General features: G+C 45.0%; 1 protein-coding gene across 1 annotated transcript in view; it reads right to left on the bottom strand.

The window, feature by feature from the left end:
- Positions 1-23,929, bottom strand: part of NCAPD2 (non-SMC condensin I complex subunit D2) — a gene marked incomplete at its 5' end in the record, with an annotated part of 26,185 nt that continues 2,256 nt past the window's right edge. The window contains 26 exons of the mRNA XM_009287173.2: positions 1-133; positions 324-482; positions 628-754; positions 954-1,140; positions 3,768-3,848; positions 6,631-6,725; positions 7,777-7,954; positions 8,174-8,329; positions 8,530-8,653; positions 8,975-9,086; positions 10,271-10,488; positions 10,734-10,895; positions 10,999-11,083; positions 12,681-12,813; positions 14,210-14,343; positions 14,496-14,580; positions 16,295-16,469; positions 18,518-18,727; positions 19,712-19,830; positions 20,095-20,269; positions 20,905-20,989; positions 21,552-21,686; positions 22,214-22,411; positions 22,968-23,115; positions 23,197-23,320; positions 23,405-23,532. Coding sequence (XP_009285448.2) covers positions 51-133; positions 324-482; positions 628-754; positions 954-1,140; positions 3,768-3,848; positions 6,631-6,725; positions 7,777-7,954; positions 8,174-8,329; positions 8,530-8,653; positions 8,975-9,086; positions 10,271-10,488; positions 10,734-10,895; positions 10,999-11,083; positions 12,681-12,813; positions 14,210-14,343; positions 14,496-14,580; positions 16,295-16,469; positions 18,518-18,727; positions 19,712-19,830; positions 20,095-20,269; positions 20,905-20,989; positions 21,552-21,686; positions 22,214-22,411; positions 22,968-23,115; positions 23,197-23,320; positions 23,405-23,532 — 3,616 coding nt within the window. The remainder of the gene's footprint in view (positions 134-323; positions 483-627; positions 755-953; positions 1,141-3,767; positions 3,849-6,630; positions 6,726-7,776; positions 7,955-8,173; positions 8,330-8,529; positions 8,654-8,974; positions 9,087-10,270; positions 10,489-10,733; positions 10,896-10,998; positions 11,084-12,680; positions 12,814-14,209; positions 14,344-14,495; positions 14,581-16,294; positions 16,470-18,517; positions 18,728-19,711; positions 19,831-20,094; positions 20,270-20,904; positions 20,990-21,551; positions 21,687-22,213; positions 22,412-22,967; positions 23,116-23,196; positions 23,321-23,404; positions 23,533-23,929) is intronic.

The raw sequence follows: 23,929 nt of genomic DNA, 5'->3' as shown, positions 1-23,929 counted from the left end.
TGCATAAAACAAATTTTATTTTTAGTTAAAGACAGTGGCAGATGGTTCCCTCAGCGCAGCCGGCGGGCTGAAGATCTGGTGATGGGAGTTGTTTTGGTGGGGGTTTCTTCCTCTTTTAATTCTGCTGATAGCTCTAAGAGAGTAAAATGTGTCAATAACCAGCACTCCACTGCCTTGAACAGAGAAACCTACAGGCAGCCTAAGCAGTGCTCTGAAGCCCTACACACCTTCTGCCCACTACCAAAGGAACATCCCTGATGGGCCAAATCTATACGCTTACTTCTCCACCTTCACCTTTTGAGCGTACCTGCACAATGCCTTACCGTCCTCAGAGCTGTTCTCCTCATCACTGGAGAAGGTGATAATAGCTTTTTTGGGTGGAGGGCACTTTTGGGCACGCTTATGGTTTCGGAGGGTGCAAGGCTGGGGTCTGAGAAAATCTTCATCCCTGTTGGCCATGCTCAGGGGCTGGCGGCGTGAACCTGCCAAGAAAAAAACCAAAATAAAAAAAAAAAAAAAAGAGAAAGGCAGCAGCCATTCTGTCTGTAAAGGTGAGGAAAAGTCCCTAGGTGTCTCTGCTGGACTGCAGGATCAGGGGAAGGCTGCAGTCTCACAAAAGGAACATACTTCCTGTTGGCTTCTGCTTGGCCGGCTCTGGCATTGGAGATCCACTGCCTTCCTGGCATGTCTCTGCTGAATCCAGCCCTCGGTTATGGGAGGCAGACATTCTGCTCCACAGCTCTTCAGCCAGAGCCTGAAGAAGAAGGGGGGGGGGGAGGGGTGGAGGGAGACAAGTATTACATATTACATCCATAGCAGAACTGCCATTATATTCTCTGATAAATTGTTGGGGGCAAGGAGTAGCCTGCTTGATATGGAGAACCACAGGGCTTTCCAATTGTGTGTAAAAAGGAATCATTTTCTTGGCCTGGACACTTGCCCCCCATCCTTACTTTAGTCTCAGGTTTGCCACCTGCTCTGCGGAATCGAGACAGCACAGTTTGGAAACAACTGTAGACAGCTGGGTCTTGGAGCTTGTCTGCAAAGCAGTCAAAGTTGTCCTGCAGCTTGTGAAGGCCCCGTTCCGAGACAGGAAGCAGAGTAAGGCAGTGGGACAGATCCCGATATTGACGCTCAGTTCTGGGAAAGACAAAGATTGCCCTTATGACAAGGGGCGCGTAAGGATGAGCATGTCCTACCTAGAACCGCAGCACACGGGGACAAAGCGTTTCCTGCAGGTGCTTCTGCCCTGCAGAACATGAGATTCAGGTTGTTCTGTTACAGGTCAGTTACAGAGTGCCATACCATACCATACCAACCACTTCACAACCATCTCTGTATTCAACCGAAGACATTGACTTAGTGTCTGTCAGAAAAACATGAAGGCTTCACTGTTAAACAGTCACTTGTTTAAAAAGCGTCAGGAGTTATTGCAGGCTAGGAGGAAAAAATACACTGAGTGAGGTGAGAACTCTTCTTGAAGGACCTTATTTCAACTGAATGATAAAAAAACCCCCTGGCTGCTCATTTTTGCATGTTTAAGATAGTCTCAAGCAGAAGCTTTATTTGATGTTCACTGTCTCCTTCCTGGCCAGTTACAGTTCAGTTACATAAAGAAGGATGTTTTCATTAAGATATAAAGTGAACAAGTAAAAACTGCTGTCTCAAAGGAGGACTACACTCAAATTCTAGTAAAAGTTACTGGGGAAAAAAAAAAGGGAAGAAAAAGCAAACCAACATCTTTAACGTAGCTCACTGTGATGGAATGCGAGGACAAAAAGCTAGGCCAAAGCCCCTATTATTAATATATACAAAGCAGAGGTCCAGAAGTCTGTCTTGCATATACCCTCTCAGAATGCACTGTCCAAACGCAGACAGATGGAGAACAAAGCTGCAGCATCCAGGTGCTTCCACATCTAAAATCTGAATGATACTTGGCATGTTGCTATGTTTAAAGCTCCAGAAATGCTGAGGAGGGTGATGGTGGCTGCAAAATCTTTTCTGATAAGCTCCTGTTTTAGCCTGGAGTGCGAGTCTTGCTCTAGCATTACCGCTAGCGTGCATTAAACCCATCCTCTTTGTGGTACAGAAATATTAGGGCGTTTTAGTAAAGGCTTGTCCTGGTTTTGGCTGGGATAGAGTTAATTTTCTTCCTAGTAGCTGGTACAGTGCTGTGTTTTGGATTTAGTATGAGAATAATGTTGATAAAAGGCCGAGTTTTAGTTGTTGCTACGTAGTGCTTACACCAGTCAAGGACTTTTCAGCTTCCCATGCTCTACTGACTGAGAAGGCTGGAGGTGCACAAGAAGCTGGGAGGGGGCGCAGCCAGGACAGCTGACCCAAACTGGCCAAAGGGATATTCCATACCATATGACGTCATGCTCAACATATAAACTGGGGGAAAGCTGGCCGGGGGGCCGCTGCTCAGGGACTGGCTGGGGATCAGTCAGCAGGTGGTGAGCAACTGCATAGTGCATCACTTGCTTTGTATATTCTATTATTGTTACTATTATTACTATTTTATTTTATTTCAATTATTAAACTGTTCTTATCTCAACCCATGAGTTTTCTCACTTTTACTCTTCCAATTCTCTCCCCCATCCCAGTGGGGGGAGCGAGCAAGCGAGCAGCTGGGTGGCGCTCAGTTGCCAGCTGAGGCTAAACCACGACAAGGCTACACATGGCTTACACGCAGATGGTTCTTTACAAATGTGGTGTGAAGAGCTCACCAGTGTTCCTGGGAGGCAATTTTGGAGAGAGGGGCCACTCTCCACTCCAGCTCAGGAAACAAAATCCAAATATTTCTGGGGAATCTGCAACTCCTGAGGCAGCTGAGCAGGTCACATGCCCAGGCACTGTGTACAAATGGCCAAGATAAGCAGACACAGCTTATCTCAAGGGCAAAGCCACAACGATGGAGAAGGAAAACCACAGGAATGGAGAAAGGCAGGGTGCACCAAATCCAGCGGAAGATAAAATGAAGATACCACTGAAAGTACATGACAAAGGCAGATAAATTTCTACTATGTTATTGGGGGAAAAAAAAAGTGTATGTCTGTGTCAGTGAAGTTACAGCTTGGGAAAAGGAGCAACAACAAAAAAACCCCCAAAACCCAGGAAGTAAAATGATATCCATGGGATGGGTCCTGCACTACATACTCTATAATCAGCACCATGAGCAAGGCATACACATCTTGCAGACAAAGCAGAGCAAAGCCATAAATGTATAATGGCACAAGCCCTCGAATAAGGAAACGGAGTCCCAGGCATAGAGTACTGAGCAGCCCATGCACACAAAACAAGGACAGGCCTGTATCAACTAGATAGTTGAGATCACCCCAGGCAGGACTGCTGGGGAGATCCCAACTTCTCAACACTGATTTCTTAGCTGAGATGCAAGGGAGTAGCCTGTGGAGTAGGACCACAAATGTGCATGAAACCCACACGTGGGGTGTCTCCTTGCTCAGCTGTAATGCAGATCTAAATTGTCACAAAACCTTTTCCCTAAGAAAGGAGGGAAGGGAGAGTGGCCAATCACAGTATAATAGGACAAGAACCCTTAATTTATACATGTTTATTCATGTATTTTAGGAGGAAGATAGAAAAAAAAGAAAGAGGGACCTAATCCAGGTTATTTCAGCATTTGTCACTTTGCCACGTAAAGAATATGATGGGAATCTGTTACAACCACCATATGCAAACTAGTTTCTTGTAACAATTCCTAAGAAGCAGACTTGCTTGTCAGGAAAATTAGGATTACAACCCACCTGGCAGTCCGGAATCGCTGACAAAGTTTCTCCACCAAGCTCTCTGTCTGTTTGTCTTTTGTAATATATGAGAAGAGATGTCTGCAAAGGAAAAAAAATGGCAAAGTTGAAAGCCCAGAGAGGAAACCCTATTTCTGCCTACACCATGGTATGCTTGCAGCTATCCTATCCAGTGGTCAGCTGGGTGGTCCTCCAAAAGAAGACAAGAGAGCTCTGTATGCCTCAGACTTGGTTCAGGAGAAGCTATAAGCATATATACATATTTCAAATAGTAATCACAGTCCCTGTTGGGGGACAGCTGCTATGACATAACATATAATTAAAACTGCATGTTTGCGTAATAGCACCTGCCTAGGATAAAACTAAGAAATCCAGCTAAAGCAAAGACACTTGCAGGTCTGGAGTTAGAAGTGCTAATGTCTGTGTGGGGTCTGAGGTAGGAGGGATGCTGAAAAGGCTGCAGTGTCAACTTTTGATCAGCTCCTTCCATCCAGTTCTAAGAGCATGCAACACCTGCAGACAATCTCCTCACTTCTCAAGTTGCACTGGCAGACTAGTATGTCTGACAAGCAGACCTTGAGGGGAGTAGTGTGGCATGCAGTATTTCCCCCCCCCCCTCCAAAACCATTCCTGTGACTTTTTCATTATTAGTTTGCTGAAGGTGTGTTGCTGTATTTTGGATCAATGCGAAAGTGTGAGCATTACTTTGCACTAAAGTGGGAACCAAAGCCTAACAGAACTTAAATGCTAACCTGATCCCCCATTTTTCTTAGCTTCTTGAGGAACAGAGAGGAGATGTGGACTTTAACACAGTTAAGTACTTCTGTGTTTTACATGATGTCCTCATAGAAATCACTGAATAACTTCTATTTATTAAGAAGGTCCTGCTGGCCTCCCTTTTTCTTGTACCAACATTTCTGCTAACTTAAGCTCAGTCAGGTTGCCACTGGCTTTGATATAACTGCTCTAAGTACACCTTTGTTCAGTCTTCATTATGTCTACAACCACCACACCAAGCTTCTTTTCTAAGATACGGAACAGAAACCATATCAATAGTCCTCCTTTTGCATTTGTTCCAGCATCAAGTCACCTTTCTTTAACTTCTGTGACCAGAACTGTGGCAGCATTCCAGGCAAGGTCTCACCAGCACTACCAAAGCTTCCCTATACGTAAACGAGAATTAACTTGACTGCTAAAATAGCAAGTGGAATGCATCTCTAACTTTGGCCATAGCTTTACAGCAGAAGTTAAACAATTTCTAAACATTCAACCTTACACTTTGTTCTGCTAGTTTTCATCTCAGTTATTACTGTAACCCTTTCATTCTGCATGAGTTAATCCCGTAACAGTGATGCTCCCCCCACTACCCCTACCTTTTTTTACACTTCTTTATTCTCCAGTTTGGCAAGTATCCCTGGAGCATAAGCCACTGCTTCCTTCCTAGCCTGTGCTTTTGTCCACCATGGTTTCTGAGTTAAACTGGATCCTCTCCGCAATGTAAGCATTTCATATGGGAAAACAGTTCCGTTTCAACTACTATTCCCTTTTTTCCCCCGTTTAAAGGATATGATGTGGTGGCTAACTGATGATCAGGTCTTCTTTAAAATGCATTAGCTTTAGACTAATTTGATACCTGTCTACTTAGTTAAATCGATACTGCCTTTTCTCTTATTTGCCAGGCACCTCCAGTTCTCTCCCTGTATGTTGTTGGAAGTCAGAAAAGTCCACCTATAGCTGTCTTAACCACACTAATCACACTTTAATGCAAGTGCTACACTTACTATTCTCTAGGTCTGTGGTAACACCTCCAGTTTGACATTTATTAAAAATTGTACTGAAAATTCCAGAATTACGTCCCATTCTTTTTATACATATCTTCTTGTTTCTCTGTGATGGTTTGCTTCCACTTCAGACACAAACTTCCCCTTCTACATGTGCTGTCAGTAGCCACATGCTGTATTTCCTATTATTTCACATTACCCTCCTTACTGAAAGCTGAAGCAAAACATCCGTATGCTTTTGCAGCCATAAATTATTTTCAGTCTCAGTTGCAGCCTCACTAACAGAACTTTTCTGTGCCTTGCAATTCCTACCTGTCCAAAATCCCATCCCTCTTCCTAAATGCACTGGAGTCGTGTGGACAGAAAGACTAGTTGAAAAATCACTGGAAATTTTATTGTTGTTCTCTTCAGCAACAGCAATACTTTTGTTCTGTCCAACACTCCTCTCTGTAATCCACAGGGATTCAGGCAACCCAGAAAACTCCTCATGTGGTTAAGTTTCAGATATGAGAGGAAAATTTCTGTAGTTTACCACTAAAGACATTCTTTGTGCTGTCTATGAGCAACCAATACCCTCAGACTGAAATATTCCATTATGTCTCTATACTATGGAGTAAAGCTTTCTTGGAAAAAAAAAACCCCAACAACCCAAAACAACAACAACAAAAAAACCCCCCAAATCTGTTACCTTAACTACAGCTTTACTAAAATTGCTTAAAAAAATCCAGGCCACCAAAATGACAAAGGCAGCAGAGTCTTTAAAATCTGTTATGTTCTCCTAATGTTGCATATCCACGTTCCCATGCATAAACCCACCTGTTTTCCTTTTCTAGAGGGAAAGTCATTTTGAACGAGCTAGTGGAAACTCTTTGTGGAGTCTCTCCTCACCCCCAACTATGTGGCTTTAGAATCGATTGCCCTCAGCATGACTCCATTTCAGATGCAGACTGAAGAAGTCAGATCAAGGAGAACAACTGAAAAAGCATTTTGTATATGTCACTGTAGTTTCTCTTCCCTGGATCTGGCACCCCGTTTGCATAAAGAGGTCCTGGTCAGAAGAGATTTCTTTAACCCCAGAATACCTCATAATAGTGTGGAAGGATTCCTCCTCTACGCCGCAGTTAGGATCTGAGAGACGACTGATTATGTCTGGAAGCAGGTTATAGATGGCATTACCCTGTGCAGAATACAAGGTTCTACATGAGATACAGAATTATAAAGGACAGCTCGAGTCAAGCCAAATAAGCTGCCCACTTAAAATTACCTCCTTTCTCCCCACCCCAAATCTACTGCTTGAAAACATCAGCTTTTTGAAACGAGCTGTACACAGCCAACCAAACCTATCCAGGACTACTTGGCTGAAGCTAAGGGAGAAAAAACCAACCAACAAGCTAACAACAACTGCAACCCTTGGTTGGTTGCTCTGCTCTTTGGCAGACTTGGATGCAGTTTCTTTGCTTTCCAACCTTGTCACAACCCAACACAAAAGCTTCCTGATAAAGGAAGCTTAAACAGCAGTTCAGCTCAAGGAACTGCCTCCCATCTTGCCTGAGAAGGCCCAGTTGAGGTTCCTTTTCCCACTGCTTTTTCATGGTTTTGTCATAGACACTGCAGAGATAGGAAGTCAGTGCAGTTGGGTGGTCGGCTCTGCTTTTAATAGAGCAAGCCAAGATAGTAAAGCCCCAGTATTATTGCAGCTTCTCAGGCAGTAAATCTCAAACTCTGAAGGGCCCGCAGCAGCCTTCACGTTGAATGAACAGCGTATGGGGGTAATGTTGCTACCGTTCTTACCTGCTTGGGCTGTAACTGCTTCAATTTAAGTATCGCAACGTCACACAGCCAAGAACAACTTTGAAAGGTTTCAGAGATGATGCATTGTCTGAGCCATAAGGTCAGGGAACTCTGTTGTAAGGCCTAAAGGTAAACTGCAGAAAACTGTCCCCTACCCTGTGTTAGGTGTTCACAAGAAAGCAAAGGGACAAGGCACTGGTTTGGAGCCTGCCTTCTGATGTGAATGGATGAGGTCAAATTCAGCAACATCAGGGTTGAAACAAAACTCATGTTGCAAAATTTCCTTTATCTACCCTCATTTAGGCAACAAAGAGGAACAGACAGCTGCTCTACACCACTGACACACCTTCTCCAGGACTCAATTCTTGTGTGATTGACCCAGCCTCCACCAGCCCTTCCCCACTCTTGTGAACTAAGGTCCCTGAGCATCCACTTGCCTTGTTGGAGAGTTCACTGAAAAAGTTCTGAGCTGTTCCCATGATTGCCTCCTCTGGGTCTATAAGTAGAGTTGCCATTTCGCTCACTTGGCCCTTCACCTTTACCATGTCTTTGAGGATGAGGTGAGTCATCACCAGTCCAGCCGTCTGCCTCACTCTTGGGCAGGGGTCCCGCAACCTGACAGAAGCATATAGTTACCGCAGAAAGCGGCTGAGTGAGTATCTCTAAGCTACTGATACCCATGACAGCCTACTCCACAGCCCAGGTCTGTTGTCTCCCTGCACTGACACCTTCAAATTTGGTTTCCTGGGTCATTCTCACCTTCTGGAGGCCCAGTGTAACCCTTCCACAGAGCTCTCATCACCTGTCCTCTCCCAGCAATGAGTGTAGCATTACCTGGCATAGAGATGTGATGTCCAAGGCTCCACCAGGTTGGGGAAACGGATGGCCAGATCTCCTGCTGCAATAACAAGGTTGGATCTCACACCAGGCAGAGTGGACTTCTCCATCATAGTGAACAGCAGGCGCAAGTGGGCGTCACAGAACTCGGAGCTGACGAGATAGGGTACAGAAAAGGCACAGATACCAAAATTCCATTTCTCAGAGAGTAGCGAGACAAAAAAAAAACCCAACCCAAAATCTATGAACGCTCTTTTGTGTTTGTTCTCTCCACAGGAAAGGAGTTGCAATGTTTGCTTGTGCTTTAGTACTAGGGAGGCTGGGAAGAGAACACCGGCATGGCTAGGCATTACCTGATCATGCAGATTTTGCCAAGAGTCAGGGCTGCAGCAGCCGAGAGTGCCGCATCAGTGTAGAGCCCAGGGTTGTTGCAGATCTTGAGCACCAGTGGAACAAAGGCAGAGAACAAGTGCTTCCCTAGAGAGTGGGGATAAAGACCACAAGTATGAGAGCACTGTTTGCGCATCCCTTTAAGAGCAATTATTCAATTTATCGCAGAGCTCCTGCAGACTATAGAAAGTGGTTGACTCACTGTCACCGTTGAAAAACCACCTCCAGAGAGGCAGAGCAAAGAAACAGACAGCCTACATAGAAACTGACACCGGACAAAAATGACAGTGTTTCAGTGTTTCCTTCTGAAGGAAAACAGCCTTCCTCCTTCTGGATCTGTTACCCACTGTACCTGTTCTTTCACACAGGCAGACGGAGCCAGTGATCCTCGGTGGCAGCCCCACTTACCATCTAGAAGTTCTGTCTCACAAATACTGCGGATGAGCTCAGCCTCGGTGTCATCAGCTGAGGCTCCCACGAGGCCCAGCTCCTCCTCCATAGTGGTCTCATTTCCCGTGCTCTGTGCGGAAAGGAAAACTGTAAAAAAGATGACAGGCAACAATAACCCCTTCCTTCACAAAGTACTCTTCTCTCGGGCAAGAGGTGCATGTGTGTTACCAGCAGCACGACTAGAGTTGAGAACGACAGACTGACGGAGAGTTTTATAACCCACTTTTCCCTGAGAACTGAATGAAGCTATGAAGGGTAGTCCAGGATTTGCCAGTCCATGTGCCACAGAACACTAATGAAAAGAAAGCCTAAGCTACTGAAGCTACTAAGCTGAGACAGACATAGGACACATCTGCCATCGATGCCCAAGTCCGGCACAACTTAAAGGACATGCAAATCCTAAAAGCAAGAAGTTCAAAGTGGCCTTTGAATTGCTGGTCTTGTGAGCAAGATTATGGGAAACCTTATAGCAAGGCAAAAGCAACACAAGGGAAGAAAAGAGACATGGGCGTTGCACGGGGACCAAATCTGCATCCAACTGCTGCTTCTTGCAAAATCTTGTAGTAACCTCCTCCTGTGTGGGAAATGGTAGTGACGCTGATAAGCAGGGTGGATGAGGAAATGAACTACAAACTTCTCTGGACATAGCGGTGTAGGCATCTAATGGAGACTGGATACCTAGGGACACACAACTTTTTTCTCAATTCTTACCCAAGAAAGTCAGCCTCACTACACTCTGGAAAATGTTCTGAGGTAGACCTAACCAAACAGGGTATTTCTATCATACAGATCCCATTAAGAAGGCTACTATTAAACTTTCATCGTTACTACCTGAGAGAGGATAGGACCCTCGAGCCCTATGGACCAAGGTTCCAGAAGCCCTTTTCCAAAACTCAGGGCACAAATGGGTGTTCTTCACCACTAGCAGCAATTGCTAAAGATTGCACTGGTAAGAAAGGAGGTGATGAGTGAAAAGGAAACATTTGCCTGAAGCAGGAAGATAAACATGGCCAGGACATCACCCTTCATCCTCTCCCCTCTGCCTGTTCAAAACCCAAGATCAGTGGGAGAGTTTTATTGAACAGGGTCATTCAAGGACCTCAGCTCTCCCTGTCAATCCTGACCAACACATACGTTTCTATTCCCAAAGCATGCATTACCCTGGACCTCATACATCGTCAGGAGTGCATTCTCCAGAATTTTGCTGAGGCAGCAGAAAAGCTGTCCACAGGAAAAAAACCCCTCAGTTCTCACCCGGGGTCTCTGCTTCTTCGTGCTGCTGTCAGAATGCTTCTTCGTTTTCTCCTCCTCTCTGAGGATGCGGCGCCTGCGTAGCTCTGCACTCACTGACACTTCCAAATATGCTACCTGCTGCAGTGCCACCTGTCCCACAAGGGACACCAGGTGCATCAGCAGGAATGTGGGGAGACTGCTACCACCATCAGAGACTCTGCTGGGAGAAGCTCCTGGATCTAGTGGAGAAAAATTACTACAGTTCAGTGTTGATCTAGACCTCTTCCCCCATCAGTTACTGCCAAGTCTCACTGTATAACCCATCTCCATGGTCCACAGGCTCCTTCACAGCACTTGCACCCTTCCATGCCAACACCTCCGCTAGACCCTCAGCTCTGTTTTCCTCCTGCAATTACTCTAGGCCACCCAGTCGCAGCACTAGAAATCACGGGTACAGATTTCCTTCACCAGCTTTTTTCCTCACCAGCTTTCTGCCCATCAGACTCCTGCAGCTTCTCCAGAGCTTGCTGACTGCACACCTGCAGGATGTGAGCACATATCTCCTCTGCCCCTTCTGCTAGCTGGTAGATGAGCGTTATCGCTGCCTCCATGAAGGGGATCCAGTGACCGCTTGGCTGGGCAAAGCCTGATGAGAAGAGGGAGCCGTGTACCACACATACCAGCAACAACACAGGCTGTCTCACAGCCCAACTCCATCTCCTCCAAACCCACCGCTGACTTGAGCTCACCTTTACTCACAGTCTCACTCAGGCATCCAAAGAGCATGTGGTTCTGTGGCAGTCGAAAAGGCACACTGTTCTTCCCCAGTGCTGGCTGCAGAGAGAACAGATGAGTTAGTCTTACCACGTAAGAGATCCCCCCCATGCCCTTCCCCGTACTTAACTTCGCTATGTGCACAATGCTAATCAAACCCATGCTAGGCCCATGGCAGGGACATCCAGTACTGCTCTGCAACTAAACACACAGCAGGGACATTACTGTCACTTTTGAAGGCATCGTGGCAGCACTGGGTGGATTTAAAGCTTGGCCAAATGATGATCCTAGGCCAAGCCAGACAGTTCAACTATTTCACCTTAAATCAAAATAACTCTTTTGAAATCTCAAAATGACTCTTTTAAAATCTGTTATTATTTACTCATTCTCCACAATGAATGAAGAGGGAAACCTTTAGAGCACCTTCAGAGTTATCAACAATAAGTCAACTAGATGCCCTTGCCTAGGGGTACTAAACAGAACCATGAGGTTTTGTTTAAAAGCAAAACATCAGTAGAAATAACAGAGGATAGCTCTGGATCCAACACCACCTCGCACTTAGGCTGTTGCATATACTCTGTATCAGTCCCACCACATTTTAGTTTGGGAATAAGATAACCCAGAGAACTACTAAACCAAGTATGACAATGCCTGAGATACCCCTGCATATCTGTGGCTGCCTGATCAAGATATACTTGACCAAAACAAGCTACTGCTTGAGGATTTACTGGCTTTCAGTAGCTGGAAGCAAAATTTCTCAGTTCACTACAATCCTACGCTCTGTACTGAATTTCTGGTGGGGGGGGGGGGGGGGGAGGGAAAGGAAGAGCTACCACAGTCATTCAAGTATCTACAGCTCAGTCCCTTCTCACATACAGACTTAACTGCAGAGTTAAGTCAACCTAAAATTGAATTACAACCTTCTTCAGAACATATAAGAATGTTGTAATACACATTAATTCATGAAGGTCTTGCAGTAACGTCCCCAGTGGAAGGGGCAAACGCAGAATGACGGTGCTGTGTGAAGGAGGCTGCTTTTATGCTGGAACTCCTGAACAAAAATGCCCTAAATGCTTGGGTCAAAACACAGTTGTTTTTTTTCCTAAATGCTTGGGTCAAAACACAGTTGTTGTGTTTTTTTTTCCCCAAAGTGCATTAAAAAAAAAAAAGTATAAATTGTTCCCCAGACAAAGAAGCCATCAACCATCATGTTGTTGTAAGTACAACATGGACAGGTTTGAAAACCTTTCATGTTTTATATTCAGCTGTACAGCTGACAACTCCCAAATATCAATTAATAGGGAGGGCAAAAGAATCACAACACCAGAAAACATCAGTAGAGGAAAGGGCTTCATGGTTGAGGAAACACAAATCAGCTTAGAACTGGGAGCCTCAGGAAGAGAATTGAAAGAAAAACAGATTTTCTTGTGCACTGAACTCTTTACTAATTGAATTCAGCCTGTTGCCTAATGAAAATTCTTTTATTACATTGTTCACTGATGCGTGCTAAGCTTTCCAGACAGTGCTGCTGAATGGTCTCAACCTACTTAATTTCAAAATTGCTAAAAACTTAATCACTTCTCTCTCTTCTCAATACAAACCATTTTCCCCCCTTCTTTGTTTCTGAATGACCTCATGAACAAGCTAAGAGTCTTACCTTAGGGTTACTGGCAAGTTTGGAGATTGCATTGCATACTTCTTGAGCCAGACGATAGTCTTCACATACCTTCTCAGACAACCCTACTGTCACCAAGACATCCAGGTTGCTACCTATGATCTCTGGCTTCCCTCTATGGAATGGAAGGGATGGGGGTATTACATGAGTTGCTGCTGAAAGTCTACAGAAGTATGCATAACCAATAGAAATACTCCTTGCACCTTGCGGAGGGGGGGGGGGGAGAAGGGGGGGGGGGGAATCCATCCAATGACTCAAGATACAGCTATAGGAGCAGCAAGCAATATTCCCCAGAAGCCAGTATAATCCATACTCCACTACGAGAGGAGGTTCTCCAAAGTGAAGAACACTGGGCATACTGTCTCTTTGTAAAGAAAAAAGATTCTTGACTCTTCTTTCTTATCAGAAAGGAGCAAAACTTAAAAGGGTAAGACAAAGAAAAAAGTTGCAAAACAGAAAAGAGTCCAGCAGCTCAGGACTGGTGATGCGTGACACTTCCTCCCCTACTGCAGGAAACAAAACAACAACAAAACCCTCCAAAAAACCACGCCCACACACACCTCCCTTTCTACCTCTGAAAGGTAGAATTATGCAGGCCTGGTCTGAGGAATATACAATTAACTGGGTGAAGAAGGCAAGAACAGAATCTAAAGTATTTAAAAAGGGAATCTAAAAAGTTCATAGCGGGCATCCATAGGACAAAAGCAAAATCACCTCCCTCAGCAGATTTGTGAAGAGCGATGCTGTTCTTATTTCACACACACATACCCATGGACTTGACACAGGATCTCATGGGATAGCCCAGAAACCTACGGTTTTCTTTAAATCCCATGATTTTAGGGAAGGATATTGATTTTGAGACAATGTCTACAATTCTACTGCAAGCACGTGGGATGGGGTGGTAGAAATACCTTGGAAGGAATATCTAATACTCAAATTGCAGAACTGGCTCTAAGCTCCAGAAATGGCTCCAACTCTAGAGCCAAGAACTTTAAGATCATCATTATGCAGGCCTATTTTTGACTGATGAAGGACTGAAGTAGGAAGAGCAAGAAGAAATCAGCAGGTAAGCTAAATGCCAAAGGGTTACTGGGCTGGGAAACTGAGGAAATGAAAACCTTATAGTGCAATTACACTCTTTTTGCCCCCAGAAAGGGAAGCAGATTCATTTCCCTCCATAGTAAAGGCTCCAGACATTTCTACTCAGCAGCTTCTCACTGTTCTTATCCAAACACAGACAAAGCTGCAGAGCTGTGACACGGTAAACCCTGAGAAGGGATGGACATTCAGAACACAAAGAAAGTAATGGTCGTCATACTCATTTGGAGACCGTGCTGGTGGAACCCAGCACAACTGTGTTTAATTCCAGGCTTCGTTACCCCATGACCTGGTTACTAATTTTGAAGCTGCAGAACAAAGGGTCAGCTGATGCAGCACCCACAGTTCTTCGATAAAAATCAACTCCCTGTTCATCCTCCCACGCACAGGATTAGACCGGGCCCTGGGCTCACCGTGCCATCATCCCCAGCAGTATCACAGCAGCACGTCGTTCTAGTGACGAGCACTGAGATTTTTCTGTGAATCGCTCCCAAAGCAGCTGGATCACAGCAGGCTTTATTTCATCTTTCTGCACAAACTCTGAGATCTGGAAAAGAAATGCAATAAAACAAGTAGGGAGAGGCAGAGGAGGATGGACTTCAAACCAACAAAGACATTAACTGCAATGACTACCATTTTAATGTAACAGACATCTAAGATCACATATACAATCCAAACCCAGGCAACGCAAGTACTCACTATTTCTTCTAAGCACTGTATCGTTCCTAGCGATGCATCCACCATGATGAGAGAGAGAGAATTCACCAGGCCCTGGGCCCTGGCCCTTTGAAGGGGAGGAAAATAAAAAATAACAAAAAAAAAAAGGTAAAGAAAAAGCAACTGTCACAGTTACTCTCCTATTCAGAGAGTTGAGGACATCTATTAGATAACAGAGCTGGTCCCTGGGGACAGGAAAGCTTCCCCCTCCACAAGCTGGAGTTCTCCAAGTCACCCAGCTCAAGTGCCAATGACCATGACGTGGGCTCAAAAGTCCACTGCCTTGTGCACTGCTGCTCAAAGGCCCAACAAGAGGCACTCACCAGCCACTTCCCAGTTTGCTCTCAACCACAAGTCAAAGTACTGTTCCCTAGAGCATAAGAAACTGAAAATCTCTCTATGAACAAATAAGGCCAGAGCTCAAACTGCAGCAGAGTTGTCTCCAAGCAATACTATCAGGAAGAAATAAGCAGCAGTGAGTGCTTTTTATTGCCCTGATGGTACAAATGAGGGTGAGGTATGGTGCATCTCACCAGGGATCACACTTATCTTAGTGAATGTGTATCCAACAGGATTTACATGTGGGCAAGTGCTAAGAAAAAAGAGCAAGTGCCACAGTAGAGAGAAGACACAGCTCCTCTCTAGTGTGGAAGAAACAAGCATGCAAGCAGCACACAGCTCCCACCCCCAAATCCTCAATAAGGTTCAGCAACAAAGACCCCATTAACATCCTCTCATCTGCCACGCATAGAGATTTGTTACAAAAAGATCTAAGATTGGTCTGAATGAAATACAAATAGAAATGTGTGTGAAAGCACCCAAACGATGATAATAATGACAACTAACCTTTATAGTGTGAGGGATAAAGAAACGGTGTATATTGAAAAATCAAGGATACAACTGACAGTAAGAAAACCAGTAAACACTGAGGAACGTGTTGTTTACATCAGAAGCAGAATGCCTACACTCAGATAAGGCCACAGCATGCATGAGTTGTCAGCAAAAATCCTGAGCTCTGGTAACAGAAAGACCACACTGTATACCTTTCCTCTTATTATCCCAACAGGATGAGCAACTACAGCCATAAGAAAATAAAATGAGGGAACAGACATTGGGCAACAACTTTTCCCACAGAGGGTGAAGTATGCAAGACACTTAGGCATGGGGTGACTCCATAACAACAGTTGACTCCCAAAGGGGTTGAAATAGCCATCCAAAATATCAGTTCATTGTTGCCAATCAAGAACCTAGCTGACATGACAAACATTCATAAATGACACCCCTTGTTCCCTATCACATAGAGACCCTACCCAGATCATTTGGGCACATGTATCTTGGTGCAGTGCTTTGTACGAGAGTGAAAATTATGAGAACGTTAAACGTGAATGCCTGATAACAGTTTCATTTAAAATAATTCTCAGTTTCTCCTTCCATAAGGTCTCACATGGAGTTTTGCTGCATGAATTTCCTACACCTGAACACTATGACAAACCAAAAGCAGAAGCTCAGCAGTAGGTCCCACAGGAAGATTGGCATACTCAGATATATAAAAACATCTTGGAACTGCACAAGTGTTGGTAACAGCTCAAAGAGAAAGCATCTTTACTAGTGGACACAAACCTTACGTTTCAGCTCAGCATGAAGCGTGGCAACTTTGATTTCTCTTGCTGTCCATACCCCATTCCCAACAGCTCCCCAAAAGAAGAAACAGGGGAGGGGAAAAAAAAAAAAAAGAAGAAAAAAAAAAGAAAAAAACCCCTTCTGATTAGGAAGAGTCATACCTCTCCGAATCCCCGCTGGGTCTCAGATAGAGCCGCCTGTAGGCGTTCAGCACGGCTTCCTTAATACCAGGCTCTTTTGACCATATGAGGGGGAGCATCCTGCGGACTCCAAGCAGTGCCTGGGGCACACCAAACTGTGAGACTGTCACAAAGAACTCAATGGCTTCCTGCACCACTGCAGAGAGAAGAACAGTTGCATTAGTGCAGTTCTTTCCTAGTCCCCATTAGAGAGGCCATTAAAACAAATTCATAGGCGTACTGCTCTCACAGCAAACCCTACAAGCATCTAAGATCACTGCTACTGTCTGCAGAGGGCTCAAGTCAGAATGGGGTCACTAGTACAAAGATGTAGATGTCCTGGAGGAAAACAGGCACAGGTTAACAATATTATAGCTAAACGTAATGTGATACATTTAGGAGAAGAGCACAGAGACCCTGTCTGAGAAAGAACAAAAATCTCTTCTGGGAAACAGTAGCTTTGGGAAAAAAAAGATCTCATGGTCACAGCAGATAAAAGCAGCTGAACGTTAAGTACCAGTGTGATGCTGTAACCAGAAGAACTAAGCTGTTTCATGTATAAATGGGGTAAGGAATAATGTATTTGAGTTCACCTTGACTACTCCTGAAATATAATGCCCAGCCTTCTGCTCATAAGACAAGAAAAAAACATTAAGTTGGAGAGCATTCGCAAGAGAGCCACAGTAATGATTAGAGGGACTGTACAATGAACAGTTCATAGAGTCGGACCTCTGGTTACGTGGGAGCTTACACCAGTATAAGCCTCAACTTATAAATCTGAATAAAGATCCCCTATCAGACATATCTTTGTACCTAGATAAGCTGGTATGCTTCCTCTGCTCCCAGTCACACCAGAAGATACACTTTTGCAACAGAAAAAATAAAATTAAATCTTTAAATCTTAAATCAAAACCCCTAAATCTGAGCACAGACATCCCTTACCACTACCCCCTCACCTAGCAGCATACTGTCTCCAAACGGAGACAATGTCTCAGGTGTCCAGACACCCAACTTGCCTTCCTTACACTACAGCATAGGACAACAGGGAGGTGGAAAGTTAGTAAAAATCTGCACAACCATGAAAAAAATAAACCAAAACCCAGGTGTTTAAGTGTCAGGTGAGGAGCACCCTCTCAGCCTTGAACTTCAAATGACCTGTAAAGACACTGAACTCAGGAGTTCATTTTTGTCTGTGCAAACAGCTAATGACATCCAAACCTTGCTAGGGAAGCCCACATGCTTATTATGGGTAACATATGAGTTCTCAATACAGATGAAACCTCAAAAGTGTCTGCATGAAGCTAGGGCGCTCTAGTGCCCAGACCCATCTGTACCCCAGAACTATGCGAGTGGTTGGCAAGTGGATGTGCCAGGGAGGATGGGAGAGGAGGGAGCTGTGCCCCTCTATGCCCCAGCCCCCTCGAGGGTGCTCATGCATGATAAGCACTTAAAAAAAAAAAAAAAAAGTCGAACTGGTTACAGTAGTTCTAACATTAAATCTGAATAGCTGAATTAACTCAAAGGTCTACTCATCACCACCTTTCACTACAGCACTGAAGAGGACCAGGCCACATAACCTGTTGATCAGGATCACTTTTAGCTACAGAATGAAGTTTAAGGAAAGGCGAGGCAGACGAGACAAGCTGCTCAGTTCCCCTCTTTGGCCAGCATAACACCTGAAGCTGCATCAGGGCACTGAGCAGGTAACAACCCAGCTTCATTGGCCATGCTTACTTTGGGAGAACCTCAGCTGAGATGATGAACATACATCCCCTCCCACAGGAGGGGGGGGCCTCCATAACTGAGCAGGTAACAACCCAGCTTCATTGGCCATGCTTACTTTGGGAGAACCTCAGCTGAGATGATGAACATACATCCCCTCCCACAGGAGGGGGGGAGCCTCCATAAATTAAGTCTTTTTGGTCAACTGGCTTTTAAAAACATTTTCAACCTTGACATTTAAAAAATGGAATCCTAAAAAGTGCATTCATGCCCTAACACCACCTCTTCATGACACCCATTTAGATGGTGCTTGCTTTTCCAATATCCTGGAAGTGCCTGTGACATCTGCTCAGTGAAGAGCAGCTCCTCCAACCTTTTCTCCTTCCCCTGGAGCTCCACCACTCCCACGTCCCCTCCTCAGCAAAGGGAAAGATCTGGAAACTCTGAACAGGGGAGAAAGGGCCCCGTGGCTATTTCACACACCTGAGACACAGTTTTCATACATCATCTTGCTGATCAGGCTCAGGGCTTCTGTGATTTTCACTGAGAAGTTGTAAGCATCTTGCAGGTATTGCACCAACATCTCCTGTTTGACCAGCTCTGTTTGAGGCTGCTCTTCTGGTACAACTTCTTCAGTCTTAAGACAACTGTTGCCACGTGGAGGATCCTCACTGTTCTCACCTGGGCATGAACCTGCACAGCACGACACTTGTTTGTGAGCAGTATTGAAGGTACAAGAGAAACAGCCACAGTTCAGGGTATTTTAACTCTTCTCTCTCCACCCCATAGTGACACCTTCCAAAAGCCAGGAGACAAAAATCCAAATTCTGCCATCAGGCTTAGCTACAAGGACAAAATCTCAGCATGCTGTAGAGCAAGTTCCAGTACTACAATGTGATGCACCAGAGAAATGCCAACTTAATATAGGGGTGGAGAAAGGCATGGTCCAGTTAGGGTAAACTCCATTACAATGCTGAAGGGGTTAATCTGAACTTGATAGCTCCCCAAAGATGGATGAGGCCCTAAAAGGGAATCAGGGCAGAGTAGGGAGAAGGCAAACACTACTACTCCCTAGCAAAGTTTGTGCAATTGTGGAGAGTTGACAAAGTTAAGATTAAATTATTTAGACGGTAGCCTTTTGATAGAAATGAGCTCAAGGGGATTGGCTAGGAAACCTTATTCTGAAACAAACACCAGAGATAAAGCATGTGAAGTCTTAAAAAGATGCCCAGAGGTTTGAGCCCCAGATAAGCAAGACTTTGCTTGGATCAGATACTTGGTCGAGGCCGCTAATGGTAAGCATTATGTGCCACCACCTGTTCAGGAAGCAGAACTCCTGACAGATTCAGACAGGACAGAAAGGTGTTAGTAGATAACATTGGCTTCACTCCCCTCAGCAGATATTATGCGAGTTAAAGCATCAGAAATGCACTTCTAGTGGGAACATGCAACTGTTCCGACTAGAAATGAAATAACAGGACTAATGTGATCCAGCGAAAATGCCAGGCCACTAGATGAGCAAATGATCCAGAGATGGTGCAGCTCTATGAGCTGTTAAGTACACACAGACTGAGCTCCACGGGTCAGAAGGAGGGACAAGATGTTCCAGAGGGTTTTGGTCTAGCTCCAGCATCAGCTTGGACTTAGGGAAGAGACAGAATGGTCTGAAGTAGTTACCTGTGTAAAGTCTCTTCAGAACGTCCAGGATTGTTGCCTCGTTTTCCTCTGTGGGGCCGCTGAAGGGCTCCTTCCCCTGGAAGCGACACAGGGCCTTCTGCGTAAGGCGGGCTGCACTCCTGGACAATGACATTGCCCAAAGAGAAGAACATCAGCAACCCGTTAGGGCAGAATACAGGGGAAGCCATCCAACTTTGCCCTGAACACCTGGGAAAGCAGCTCCTGCCAGCATCTTGTGCTGGGTGCCCATGTCAATCTCTTCTACAGAATAACATTACCAGAAATCATCCCTCTACCCTGGAGCTCAAACCTTTCTTGAACAGAGAATGAGAGACCGACACATCCCTTGGGATAAATACTCTCAAACTACAGAGCCTTCTTACTTGTAATTCAGCTTCCTCAGCAGCCCAGTGATTTGCTCTGATGTACTCTCCACTGTTTCCTCAACTTCCAGCACCTCCTCTTCCCCTTCCTGCAGTGGTTGAAAGAGCTGCTGTGTGGCAGCCCTAACTTCTGGCAGCATCGCTTCCCACTCTTCCTCTGGAGTGATTGCTGGAGCTATTAAAAAAACCCCAAACAATGGAGATGAAGAATATAGAGACTCAAATGAGACCCTAAATGAGGAGAGAAACTCAACTGGAACTTAGGAATTCTACTTTTTTTTTTTTCCACAGGCAGGCACTATTCCCATTGCTGGTCCCACCCAGACTGCAGTAAGAATAGACAAGAAATCTTTGGCATAAAAAAGAAACCACTGAGGAGAAAAAAAAAAAAAAAAAAAATGACAGGTAGCAGTGAACCATCATTTGCTATTTATTGTTTTGTAGGCAGCATCAGGTCCAAGGCTAATCAAGTTTAAATTAATATTTGACAAAAATTATGGCTCAAGCAGTCCTTGAATGGTTGAAAATAGAAACCTGGGAGGGTGTTCATAGGTATTTTCAGTTCTTACCCTGAAAATAGAATATTTAGCTAAATGGACTGTTGATCTAAATATGGACATTCATATGGTCCTTTTATAACACCACTGTATGAAAAACTGGTGAGAGTTTAATCCCAGTTATCTGGCCTCACCGTCTCACACAAGTAAGATCTGAGACAAAAGCCACCACAACCTGGGAGCAAATTTAAGATGAGGAAAAATAAGCCCTGGTATGCCCTGGAAAGGTGAAAGAGGGAAAAAGGGAAATTACGTGCTGTAGTTCTGCCACGGTCCCTCATTTCCTGCAGCTTCTGCACCTCTTTCTTCAGTGGCTCGGCCAAGTCAGTACAGCTTAACTGAAGATGCCAGGAAGAGAAGAAATACGTTACTTACCCTCCTTTTTCTGAAATGCTAGAATTCTCCTTTCTCTTCCACCCCCTGCTCTAAGTTGCCAATCCCCTCAGATAACCCTGTTTTTGGAAACTGGAATAGTAGACTCTGGCCATCATCCTAGAATGGGAACTGCTGTAAATAGCCAGTATGAGGCTCAGAAGCTCAGGAAAAGGTGCAGCTAAACACAAAGAGCTGCAGCTCTGTGCAGAACGTTCTAAAAGACTAATTCTGATCCTAAGGAAAGAAACCCCACAGCAGATTCAAATCAAACCGCTGCAGGTTTTCTCACCATCAAACACATCCCTCCTGGCCTTCAGCATACCTACCAATTACACCAAGCGAGAGAAGAGCCAGAGAAAGCAAGATCTGAACCTGGGAAAACCAGAAAGCTCCCACCTGCAGAGTGAAAGGCTATGTTGTCCCTCCCACAAGACACAGAAAGGCTGCTGCCCTGGCTATAGCACACTGCAGATATTCAGCCTGCAAACAGACATCTAGCATATCCATCATACTAGTCGGAATTACCTTGCAGGAGAAGGGATTGTTGGACAAAAACGCAGCCAGGAGCTGGATCGCATTTTTAACTACTACCACAGATTTGTCTTGGAGACGCCCAACAGCCAGCGATACCACAGACTGAAACTGAGTCAAAGGCAGGGCCTAGCACACAATGAGAGGATAGACAAAGTTCTCAAGAAGGCCTAGAGACTCATGAGAGGTTATTTTACTGCAGACATATTAATGTACTAAAAGGCACAGATTATAGATTTACAGAAAAGTCTAGGTCTGAAGTGACCTCTGGACATCATCTGGTCCAACCTCTGTTGAAAGCAAGGACTTAAATCAGGTTATCCAGGGTCCTGTTGAGTCGAGTCTTAGTATATCTAGCGAGGGTAATGTTTTCCCATACCAATGTCCAAAAAAAGCTTGCATACTGTGTTCTTCCTTCTAGTCTGTCCCAGTAATAAAGAGCAGCATTTAGTTTCTGTTCCCCAGTCCCCTCGCCCCTAGGATCTTTGGTCTTTTGGGAAAAAGGAATTGCAGTCACCACAGTACACAGGGACAATACCTTTCTCTGTTAAACTTCAGTCTCTGGAGACAAAGAGCAGGGTGACAGAAAATCCCTTAGAAAACACAACAAGGGAAGGGATGACTGAGGCAACGCCATTTCCCCAGCACAGACTTACCTTGCACCGAACGATTCGAGTGAAAAGCTGCAGCACGCGGCTGCGCACAAAGCTACTGATGTCACAGATGTGGGCCTGCAGCATATTCAGGAACTGGTCCCGAGTACCACGGGCAGCTTCCTCCAGCTGGTCACCGTTCAGCACCTGCACCAGCACTTCCGCCATAGCCGCCAGAATGGCATTTCGCATCATGTAACTCTGCAAAAAAAAAGAGCTGTTGAACAAGGAACAGACAAAAAGACATGACTTGATATGCCAAAGGGAAGGATGGCCCAAAGTTTGGGTCATCCAAGTCCCAGGCTCCAGCCTTAAGTGAATTTCTCCATTATGGACTTTGTATTAACCTTGGGTGAACATGGCTGTGCCTGCAAGAGCGTAATCCAACCCTGCTATCCAGCTAAGTCCACAAAAGCCAAGAACGGATATGAGAAACACTTACAGCTTTTAAGGGCAGTTTAAGAAAAGGTAATAAAATGACAAACTCATTAAGTACTGAAGAACAACAGACAACAGCTGGGATCTCAGACCAGTAAGCAGTCTCCCATTCTCTGGTATCTGGGAGTGACAACCAGACAGTAGATGTCATGGCTTCTGTTTCCTTTGCATCTTTTAGGTAAGGGCAAAACCTGTTCCAAAGGGCAGGTTTTGGCTACTTGACCTCTGTGAAAGAGGTTCTGTTTTCAGACAGAAAAACCAGATAGCAGCACGTCCACCACTTGACTTCTCCAGACAGGTAATAATTGTGGAAATGTACCTCCCCATCCAGGTGACGCAGGAGAACACTTATGTTGGATAGCACCAGAGCTGGAATCTGTTCAGCCAGTTCAGTTATAAAGGTAGCATAACCCTTGATTCCAGAAGCATCATGGGCCAGATCCTGCGGACATTTCTGTCCGATTTCTCTGCACAGAAAGATGAAACAAGGAATAGGGTGCCTCAAGTTGCTAGGGATAGAAGGACAAGCCTCAGTGTATTTTTCTCACCTTAGCAATTCACCCACCAGGCTTTTCAGACCATACTCTGTAGCCCAGAGGCTCACAGCCTGTGCAAACACTGGAGCCACATGTTCAAAGTGCTGCAGCATCTGTGTGATCTTCAGAGTGGCACCTTTCGCACGTGAGGAGGAAGAAAGAGGTCAGGGAAAGTAACTGGGAATGGCTTCAGGAAGAAGGCAGAAGAGCAGGAACTCACTGAACATGTGATCATACTGAATCAGAGCTGCAGCAAGCAGATGTGTCACAGCCTCCCGTGTGGCACGGTACTTCTGAAGACCAATACTTGGATTCTCCAGGATACGGTAGCAGCTTCCTGTCATTAAGCTAAAGCCACAGAAGAGAGACAGTGAACCTCACTAATCACAATTTGCACCAACATCATTCTAGCACACTGCATGAGGCAAACAGTTCTCTCAAACCAGAGAGATTCTCCAGTATCCTTAAAAAACTGAGCAAACAACATCTGAAGTTTAGAGGCCTTCATGAGGAAAGGAAGAGGTTCCTAAAAAACATTGCTTTTGCCTCAAGACAGTGTCCCGGTTTTGGCTGGGATGGAGTTAATTTTCTTCCTAGTAGCTGGTATAGTGCTGCTTTGGATTTAGGATGAGAATAATGTGATAACACACCGATGTTTTAGTTGTTGCTAAGCAGTGTTTATACTAAGTCAAGGACTTCTCAGCTTCCCATGCTCTGCCAGCGAGGAGGTGCACAAGAAGCTGGG

The sequence above is a fragment of the Aptenodytes forsteri genome, unplaced genomic scaffold, assembly GCF_000699145.1.
Source record: "Aptenodytes forsteri isolate BGI_AS27 unplaced genomic scaffold, ASM69914v1 Scaffold216, whole genome shotgun sequence".
Lineage (NCBI taxonomy): Eukaryota > Metazoa > Chordata > Aves > Sphenisciformes > Spheniscidae > Aptenodytes > Aptenodytes forsteri.
The sequence above is the reverse complement of the archived record's forward strand: the minus strand, read 5'-3'. Positions and strand labels throughout refer to the sequence as shown.